General features: G+C 40.6%; 1 protein-coding gene across 2 annotated transcripts in view; it reads left to right on the top strand.

Annotated features, from left to right (window-relative positions):
* BLM (BLM RecQ like helicase) overlaps positions 1–10,658 on the top strand; it is a 92,542-nt gene that overhangs the window by 37,265 nt on the left and 44,619 nt on the right. For both annotated transcript variants that reach the window (XM_010816994.4, XM_002696583.7), the window contains exons 8-12: positions 1,911–2,102; positions 3,544–3,662; positions 4,602–4,715; positions 7,537–7,635; positions 7,860–8,008. In XM_010816994.4, coding sequence (XP_010815296.2) covers positions 1,911–2,102; positions 3,544–3,662; positions 4,602–4,715; positions 7,537–7,635; positions 7,860–8,008 — 673 coding nt within the window. The remainder of the gene's footprint in view (positions 1–1,910; positions 2,103–3,543; positions 3,663–4,601; positions 4,716–7,536; positions 7,636–7,859; positions 8,009–10,658) is intronic.

Genomic DNA, 10,658 nt, shown 5'->3' with positions numbered 1-10,658 from the left:
GGAATTGTACAAGAGAAACCATAGCAAATCATCATTGCCTGAGAATGACATTGTTTCTATGCAAATTTCTGCTGATAATATGCATTACAAATCACAGTTTCAGAAGCAAGTTGCTCTTTGTCTGGGTACCAGCTGTAGTTTTATAAAATGTGTAATTATAACCTATTGTAGTAAAGCTCCAAAAGTCGTTACAAATGTGCTTTGCCTTTAACGTTTTTTAGTCCCTAAAACAATAAAGCTCAGGAGGGCCAACTTTTAACAATTTGGGGGATGGATAAAAAGCAAAGCTGAATTTATATGTTAAAAATGTCGTTGTGTGTATTTTTAGAATCCTGGATTGATAAGAAATGATGTTTATAAAGCTGTGGAACAGGTTTTATGTCAAAATACTAAAATTTACAGCAACCTAAGAAACCTAAGAAGTCAGAAATTTCTTAAGTCAGTCAAATCATTTTTTTGGTCTAGGATCATTTTAATCCGCTCAGCAAATATTTCCTGAGTGGCCACCATGTGCTATGCTCAGGTCCTAGTGATAGATGGATAATGAAGAGTTCCTACCTGCTTGGAGCTCACAGTTTAGTGAGAGAACTTTTTGGAATAGTGAAATTAGCCATTGTAAAGGCTGCAGAGAAAAGCCAAAATTGATTTTAAAACCTTTCATTGACCTTATAAAGTTATCAAAAGGTGGTTTTCTTTTTTAAGTTTGTATGTGTATGGTGTAAAGTGCATTCCTCCCTATTTTTGCCATTGATGACTTAATCCCACAGAGGTTGTTCTTACAGCTATGCTATTGACCTTTAAAATAACCATTAATGGATTTATTTCTATGTCATGTTTGAGTGTGTCATGCCTGGTGTTCGCAGTTATCTTTGAGACAGTTGAGGGCTGGGGTAAAAGGAACTGCCAGAGCTGGAGTGAGCACTTTTTGCACTCTGTGGGCACCCACCCAGAGTTGCGACAGCGAGGGGGCGGAAGTGGGGGCAGAGGCGAGTGGCATGATGGAGGGAGATTCATAGGGAGCTAGGATGACTCTGAGCTTTCAGACCCGGTAACTGAGAAAGCTGTGACACCGTGAACAGAAAGAGAAGTCAGGAGGCAGAGGCAGATTTGGAGCAGAGCTGAGGAGGGCTATTTTAAGGCTTGCTGAGCTTCAAGTGTTGGGAAGTCATTCAGGTGGAAGTATCTTGCAGACAGTTGGAGGTGCGTGCAGCCCTGGGACTTAGGAGGGCGTCAGTCTAATCTTGAGAAAGAGATCTGGGCATTCTGTGCACATCAGCGATGTTTAAGGTCAAAGAACTAGGAAAATTCCAAAAAAGAATGTCTACTGAGCCCAGTCCCAAGTGTCAGAGACTCCCACATTTCAGGGACAGATGGAAATGGAGCCAGGAAAAGGAAGTTAAAGTGAGTAGAAAACCCAGGACTGTCTTTTTTTTTTTTTTTTAATCTGTATGTATGTATTTGACTGTTCCATGTACATGCATTGCATGGGGGTCTTAGTACCACATGCAAACTCTTAGTTGAGGCATGTGGGATCTAGTTCCCTGAGCAGGGATAGAACCCTGACCAGGGATAGAACCCCGACCCCCTGCATTGGGAGTACAGGGTCTTAGCCACTGGAACACCAGGGAAGTCCCCCCATGATTGTCTTGAAGTTCAAAAGAGAAGGAGGAGAGAATATATAGGAGGGGTAGGTGCTGTAAAAAAAAATCAAGGAAAAATTTGAACTTGGCCCTTAGGAAGTCTCTGGTGGCCTTGACACTGGGCAGCAAGGAGACCCCGATAAACAGGTAAAGAAGGGTGTGCTGTGGCAAACCGCACACCAGCGCTTCTGCAGGGCAGTGGGCTCAGATGCTAAAGCTTACTGGTTACAATAACGCCCCGATTTCTCTTAACATTGATTATTTTCTTAGACAAGATGGAGCAGAATTTAGCATCCAGAAATCCGAAACATGAGCGTTTCCAGAGTCTTAATTTTCCTCATACAAAAGAAATGATGAAGATTTTTCATAAGAAATTTGGCCTGCATAATTTTAGAACTAATCAGCTAGAGGCGATCAATGCTGCACTGCTTGGTGAAGACTGTTTCATTTTAATGCCCACTGGTATGTATTTTTAGATATGAATTGGCAGGAATCCATTGGCAGATGTTAAATGAAAGCCCTTTAATAGAAATAAAAAGAACACCTACACCATATTTCTATCATTTAGGGGCCTCTGATCCTCCCATGCCACAGTTGGGAAAGTATATTATTTCATATCCTCTGTTCTGGTTGTTGACATGATAACATTTATTGCCCTTTAAGATCCTCACCTCAAAGCTCATTGTGTTGAATTGATCAAGGATTTTCCTTTGGGAATTTTTCTTTTTTTCTAGTCTAAATTAGCCTGGAACAAGAACAAAAAAATTACTGTCAGAGACCACAACCCCTTCTGGCAGTTTATTTGGCACAACCTCGTGTGGCCTGGTGGTTGAAATCATTGGCTCTGGAGTGATGCCCTGGGCTCAAAGCACAGCTCTGCCATTTATTAACGGTGTGGCTGTGAGCAAGGCACTTCATCCCCCAAACCCAGGCTCCTCGTTTGTGCAGTGGGAATAATACCAAAGCACCCACTTCACAGAGTGTCATGAGGATTAAGTGAAAAGCCTGGAACATAGTTCTTTCTTGTCTTCAGTTTTGAAGAGATCCAAGACTTTTCATTGTGCTGTTAAAGTGTATAACAGCTGTCGAGTGATTGATGTACAGTCATCCAAATAAGAATATTAAATTAGCCATTAGGATAAGAAGCAGGGGAGCATTGTAAATCACCTATGCTTCGATTAATGAAAAGAAAGCACGCGGCAATGTGGGCGGTTGGGGTTTCATTACCAGACGAGTCTTCCCTCTGCCTCTTACTTGCCTTAGTTGTGACCTCCAGCAATCAGGTGTCGCCATCGTCATTAGCAGCATTGACTGGGCGTCTGAATTTTCTCACACTGACCTTACACTGTAGATGCTGTTGGTTTGGTTAGTCAGCAGCTTTCCATACTTCTATTGCCGTTCAGTGTGTGTCTTCTGTTTTGACTCCAGTTTGGCACTGCAGAACTAAAGCTGGAGAGGGAGGGCCCTGGCATTCTCCTCGTCCAGCAGTCTGAGGCATTGGCAGTTCAGTGGTGGAATTCTCACCCTCCTCATCCAGCAGTTTTCATTCAAGGCTTTCCAAGACCCTCTAGGGTTTCGAGGGGGCATTTTTCGGGGTATCCTTCTCAAGCAGACTTTTAAAGTATTTCTGATGCATTTAAGTTTCCTGCCCTGATGCTTGCTTTTGCTGTCATGTATACCTATGTAAGATTGTCCTAAAGATAATTTTTATGCATTTAAGTTGCCCACATACTTTGGCTCATTCAAATATGGCGTATTTTGGCACCGTGGAGAATATCACTTGGTGTCCTATTAGTTACTTTAAATTTTATATGTCATTTGCATTGTACATTTTGCCTTCATGCTCTCAACATAGAACTTGACGGATTTTTTTTTTTTTTTTTTTTTTGGTCATTTCCTTTAGGAGGTGGTAAAAGCCTGTGTTACCAGCTTCCTGCCTGTGTTTCTCCTGGGGTCACTATTGTCATTTCCCCTTTGAGATCACTTATAGTAGATCAAGTCCAAAAGCTGACTTCCTTGGATGTAAGTTAAAACACTGCCAATTATAATAAAAATACTAAGAATAGCATAACTTAAAAACAGTTATATTTTAGTACTCTGGGTAACCTTTTTTATTAAATAGTTCATGAACTATATGACTAAAGCACAGCAGTTATATTAGGTTGTTACATTTAAGTACAAGTCTTTGGGAATTCTGGTACAGATGACTTTCTAGAGTTCAATCTGGTTTTACTCTGGAAGAACACATTTTAGTATGAACCTTTAACCTGTATTGCTGATATAAATTTGTTTTTTCTAATATGGAAGAATTTCTTTTTATACTACTGTCAGATCAGCTTAGTTCTCACTCCCTTAATATCTTAAAATGCACACACATGTGCATGCCTACACACGTATGTCCTTTTTCCTCCTGGCTGAGGTTAAGAAAAGTTTATGAATGCAGTCTATTAAATCCTACATACTGTGACCAAACAGAACTCTTCTCAGGGTTATGAACCATCACCCCTCAACAAGACCACTGCTTTGATTTTTCTTCCCAAAGATGATGTCTCAGTACAGAGATGGTAGCCATTGTTCAGCCATTCATGAGGTTGTGGTCCTTTTAGTGTCGTGGTGCGTTAAAACCCAAAAGATGCGTTTACTTGAAAAAATAATATGGCCATACATTAGAATTGGAATCTCTTAGATGATGAATTCACATTTATCTTCCTTACAAATCTGAAGAGCTAAGAAAGTAAAGAAACAGGGAAAAAGAAAAGGAAATAAACAGTGGGAAGACTATTTGACTTACAGTTAACAAGGGTTTGTAAAAAATATGTACTGATTATTATGTTGAGATTCTCTTTTCCTTTGACAGGTTTGATATGTGACTTATAAAATATTTATAAAACCTAAAGATAAATGTAAGCTTGAGTCAGATTAATGTGTAAAATTTAATTTGTTTACTACTTTTATGCTTAGATCCCAGCTACATATCTGACAGGTGATAAGACGGACTCAGAAGCTACAAGTATTTACCTCCAGTTATCAAAAAAAGACCCAATTATAAAACTTCTGTATGTTACGCCAGAGAAGGTTTGTATTTCTATCATTATTTTAAAATATGATATTACAGCTATTTTAGAAAAACAACCCAGTTCTCCTTTACCAAGTGAGGAAATACTGAGTCTTTCCCTCCCGTGTTTCTCTCCTTTACTTCTCACATAGAATATTACACGCTAGTCAGCAAAGATACGGAGGTCTTTGCTTCCATCAAGTTGTCCTCTGTGACACCAGCTAGGGGTCCTACAGTTTAACTCAATTCTGACACTACCTACCCAGAGATAGTGTCGGACCCCACAGGTTAAGGGCTCAGTCTCTCGAGATTACCACCCTGCTCCAGGTGCCAAGCCACAGGTTACCCACAACTTCCGTCTGACTTAGCTGCAAATCTGAGGTTCCTGTGACCTCCTCCTGCTTGAATTCAGTGACTTGCAAGAGCAGCTCACAGAACTCAGGGAGACATTTACCTACATTCACCAGTTTATTGAAGGCTGTGGTAAAGGCCTTCAGATAAACAGCCAGATGAAGAGGTATATGAGGCGGGTCCTAAGCACAGGAGCTTCTGTCCCTGTGGAATTGGGGTGTGTCAGCCCCCAAGCACGTGGATGTGTTTGCCAACCTAGAACTTCTCTGAACCCCATACTTTTGGTATTTTATGGAGGCTTCCTCACATAGGTATGATCAATTATAGTCTCCATTTCTACACTGACTCCCTTCTCTGGAGGATGGGAGTAGAACTCAAAATCCCAAGCTTTTAATCCTGGTGTAGTCTTTCTAGCGACCAGTTCCCACCCAGGAGCCCAACCAGCGTCGCCTCAATAGGATCAAAGGTGCTCCCAGTGCTCTTGTTGTTCAGTCGCTCAGTCATATCCAACTCTTTGTGACCCCACGAACTGTAGCCCGCAGGCTCCTCTGTCCATGGCATTTTCCCAGGCAAGAGTACTGGAGTGGGTTGCCATTTATCCTCCTCCAGGGGATCTTCCTGACCCAGGAATTGAACCCCTGTCTCCTGAATTGTAGACGGATTCTTTACTACTGAGCCACCAGGGGAGCCCCAGTGCTCTAACCACTTAAGAATTTACAAGGGTTTCAGGAACCCTATTCCAGGAACTGGGAGCAGGGACCAGTATATTTTTTCTGTTATCTCATTAAAGCCCACTAAAACACATGTTTTTAAATTTTTGACATAATTTCTGATGCGTGTAGTGTAAGAATTCCTCTATAACTTTCACTGAGAAACCCACATGGTAACGTTTTATTGTAACTGCTCTATTATTCTTTCTCTGTTTTTCCCTTAAACATTTCAGAGTAAGTTGCAGACATGATATCCTTTCAACCCTAAATACTTCATTGCATGTCCTAAAAACAAGGAATTCTCAGTATAATTAACAAAATTGGAAAATATTAATTGCTACAATACTGTTACTTTATGAAACCTTATTCTAATTTCACTAGTTATCCCAATAATATCCTTTATAGCAAAATAAATTCCTACATTATCCATTTTCTTCATGTCTCTTTAAACAATTTCTGTCTTTCATGATCTTGACAGTTGAGTGAAAACCAGTTGTTTTGTGGACTGTCACACAATTTGATTTTATATTTCCTCTTGATTAGATTTGCATTGTTCATTTTGGGGAGAATATCACAGAAGTGGTGATATGTTCTCAGTGCAGCTTATCAGGAGGCATTTGATCAATTCATTCTATTATTGGTATTGTTAACTTCGATCATTTGGTTAATATGGTGTCTGCCAGATTTCCCCACTGTAAAATTACTTTTTTTGTTGTTAATTATTCATTACAAGAATAAATGTAATTTTTTTGTAATTGTAGATCTCTTATTGTGGAATATTCTGAAACTGTGTACATATCCTATGTCTGGTGAGATTTTGACTTGAGTTTTATTGTCCCCACCAGTTGTTATTGTAGTGAGTGCCAAGTGATGATTCTTCTAATTTAATTGGTATTCTCCTGTAAGGACAAGCTTTTCATTTTACCCACATATTTATTTATATCAATATGAAATCATGAATTCTTAAGTTAATCAGTGGGTTATAATCAGTTACCATTGTGTGTTTTGATGTTTTAATTGTTCTAGGTTTGGCCAGTGGAAAAGCTCCATCACACTGGCTTCTGTGTCCTTCCAACATGTCTGTCAAGACATGGGTGCCAGATATGGTCACTGCTACTGGGATGTCATTGTTTCTAGACCCAGTTATGGACTGAGCTATGAAATATACGTACATACAGGCTTGTACGTACAAGCCATGCATATACAGGCTTCCCAGGTAGCACAGTGATAAAGAATCCACCTGCCAGTGTAGGAGACATGAGACGCAGGTTCCATCTCTGGGTCTCGAAGATCTCCTGAATGAGGAAATGGCAACCCACTCCAGTATTCTTGCCTGGAAAATCCCATGGACAGAGGAGCCTGGTGGTCTACAGTCCATGGGGTCACAGAGTTGGACTCGACTGAGCATGCACACATGTGTGTATATATTGTACATATGTTTGTATATGATTCCCCCAAACAACATGCACACATGTAACACGTCTGTAACACTGTCACCCATATAAACCTGTGGTGGCTCCCAGATACACTGAGGCAGAAAAATTGTTTTAGAAGCACTGACCTAATACATAACTGTTTGCTAAATGTGGGTGAACATTCTAGAATGTCTCATCTGCTATTTTCTATTACTTTTTCTAATTCAGTTCATAGATTGAAATCAGAACCAATTTTATGTGGTTTTAATGCAACTTAAGTCACAGTGGAGCTTAAAGACAACCAGATCCTTACGGTGATGTGTTCAAATGGTTTTAAATGTCTGACTGACATACTTCCCGTCTAGGTCTGTGCGAGTAACAGGCTGATCTCTACTCTGGAGAATCTGTATGAGAGGAAGCTCTTGGCACGTTTTGTCATTGATGAAGCGCACTGTGTGAGTCAGGTAAGTACCGTTCTCTACATCTTGACATACCAGTAAATACATACCGCCAACAGTATTTAGATTTTGAGTGCCGAGAGAAGAAATATTGATTGAATTATTCTGCTATGTCACTGAAGAATAATGTGGTTCTTAATATGTGTATTAAGTGTATGCTGTATATAAAGAAGATCCGAGTAATCTGAAAAGCAGTAGTGTTTTGTTTTGTTTTTTTTTTCCCCAACTAGTGGGGACATGATTTTCGTCCAGATTACAAAAGAATGAATATTCTTCGCCAGAAGTTCCCTTCTGTTCCAGTGATGGCTCTCACTGCCACGGCCAACCCCCGGGTACAGAAGGACATACTCACTCAGCTGAAGATTCTCAGGCCTCAGGTGTAAGTTGTCAAAAGTTATTCGTTTTAAAACCTGGGGGCCATGGTTCCCTGATTGTTGCACAATAGGATCATTTGTGGAGTCTTCAAAAATCCCAGTGCCTGGGGTGCATGCGTGCTAAGTCACTTCAGTTGTCTCTAACTCTTTGCAACCCTATGGATTGTAGCCTGCCAAGCTCCTCTGTCTGTGGGACTCCCCAGGCAAGAGTACTGGAGTGGGCAGCCGTTTCCATCTCCAAGGCGTATTTCCATCTCTAATGCCAATTACATCAGGATTTGAGGAGCTGGGAGCCAGTATGTATTGTTGTTGTATTTAAAAAAATTTTTTTTAATTCTCAGGTGATTCCAATGTGCAGCAGAATTTGGGAACCAAGACCCTGGGGCTTTTAGTCAGTCACTGAAATTAAAACTCTCATCCCAGTACCAATTTTGGAAGTAGGGATAAAGTGCATGCCATACCTGTTAAACCTTAGGATGGTCTCAGAAATAAATTAGCTTTTATTTATCCAATTTTGGCTCCTGTGTATTCTAGAACAGGGGACCCCAACCCGGGGTCGCAGACTGCTACTGGACTGTGGCCTGTTAGGAACTAACAGGCTGCACAGCAGGAGGTGAGCCGTGGGCAAGCAAGCAAAGCTTCATCTGTATTTACAGCCACTCCCCATCGCTCCCTTTACCTTCTGGGCTCCACCCCCTGTCAGACCAGCGGCAGCATCATAAATGTAATGTGCTTCAATCCTGAAACCATCCCCGCCCCCCAGCTCCTGTGGAAAAATGGTCTTCCAGTCGTCTTTTCTGGCACAGTCCCTGGCGCCAGAAAAGTTGGGTGGGGACTGCTGTCGTAGAGTGTATATAATGAAAGGGACAGATGATACTGCTTTGTCATTTTCCTCTGAAGTCCCAACTATATCCAGGATGTTGAAAGCAGTCCAGAAAGTGTATGTAGCAGCTTTTTTTTTAACTTTGTTTTCATCTCAACAGCAAAGTGCTTCTCTTGCCACCATTTGACCATAACTGTTCAATAACAAAAACTTCTATAAGAAAATATCCCCAGTATAGGTTGCACTGAGTTGTTTTGTATCTCTGTATGACTTTGTAAAGACAAGTACATTCTCTCACAGGTTCCATTTACTCAGCAAACATTTACTTAAACAGCTGTTGTCTACCAAGGTTAATGTATTTTTTCCTTCTGATTTATTAGTGGGTGCTTTGAGGAATATCTGAGGGAATAATGGCTGCTAATGTATTGGGGTGAATTTTTAAAGCTTGACTCACTTGGAAATAAAGAAAATAAGCTGGCTCTGTAAATATTATGATCAATAAAGACAACAGCAGCATTTTGGTGGATTATCAGAAGAACTCTTTAAGTGCCATATGTGGGGACGGATGTGAAGATGGTATTAGTCACTCAGTCATGTCCGACTCCTTGCAATTCCATGGACTGTAGCCAGCCAGGCTCCACTGTCCTTGAAATTCTCTAGGTAAGAATACTGGAGTGGGTAGCGTTCCCTTCTCCAGGGGATCTTCCCAACCCAAGGATCAAACCTAGGTCTCCTGCATAGCAAGCAGATTCTTCACCATCTGAGCCACGAGAGAAGCCCTAGTGTGAAGGGGTTTGAGATTAAGATAGCTTCAGAGACCTTTTGCAGATTAAACTGGCATTCATAAGCCCAAGAATTTTAGAGTCTTCAGAATTTTGTGCAGGTAATCACAAAAACTGGAATGCAATATTTTAATTTCACTTGCAGAGGAGTGTTTATAAAATTTGGGAGAGAAAAAGATTGTTTCTTCCATAACTGATTTATATTACAACATTTTATATTTAAGATGTCTTATAAGTTTAGGTTCTAGTGAAGAACCCACATGCTGGAAATTTGTTTCTGCAAGTCTTCCACTGGTTTAAAAAATCCCTTTTAAAAATAGGCAGTGTTTTTAGCATTTTTCCATCAATAGATATCAGATGCAATCTACTATTCTTTTAAATCAGTAATATTAATTACCAAACGTCCATAATTAAGAGAAGTGATGCAAATTCAATTCACCTTTTGAATAGCTTTTTGGAAGTATCGAATCTGTGTTCTTTGAGTAAGCATTGCACATACAGGCTCAGAGGTAGACACCTCTAATATGTCCTCCCAAGGATGTGTGGGGGAGATCTTGGAAAAGTCATGGATTGTACGTTCCCTGAGTCTAGCATGTGGTGCCCTGTGTATACTTGGCACTCGGTAAGAATGAATAAATGAAACGTATGGAAGAATTTTGGTAAATGTGGGTAAAATATGAAAATTTGGGCAGGTCTGTTGACTCCTTTAATATATTTGGTGCTTCTATATTTGGGAGAATTTAAATCCCTGAGTTGAAAGTAAAAGATTTTAACCCCCGGCTGATCCAGGGTATTCGAAGCGGGGACGGCGTCGGCGACCTATTTATTTAAATATTTTATCAAAGATATAAAGAGTAATAGGATGAGGATAGCTCAGTAGGAAAATTCAGTGGAGAAAAGAGGCTGAGTAGCTTGGTTTACGCGGGAGACCAATAAAACTTCAAGACAAGAAATTTGCACCACTTACGTAGGCCGCAGGCGTCCTTCCGTTCTCCCGAAGGAGAGGAGACACTGAGGCCTCCCCGGTCGGATCTTAGAAGCCCAGGCATA

The sequence above is a fragment of the Bos taurus genome, chromosome 21 (genome assembly GCF_002263795.3).
Source record: "Bos taurus isolate L1 Dominette 01449 registration number 42190680 breed Hereford chromosome 21, ARS-UCD2.0, whole genome shotgun sequence".
Classification (NCBI taxonomy): Eukaryota; Metazoa; Chordata; class Mammalia; order Artiodactyla; family Bovidae; genus Bos; species Bos taurus.
This window is presented reverse-complemented; position numbering and strand designations above follow the sequence as displayed.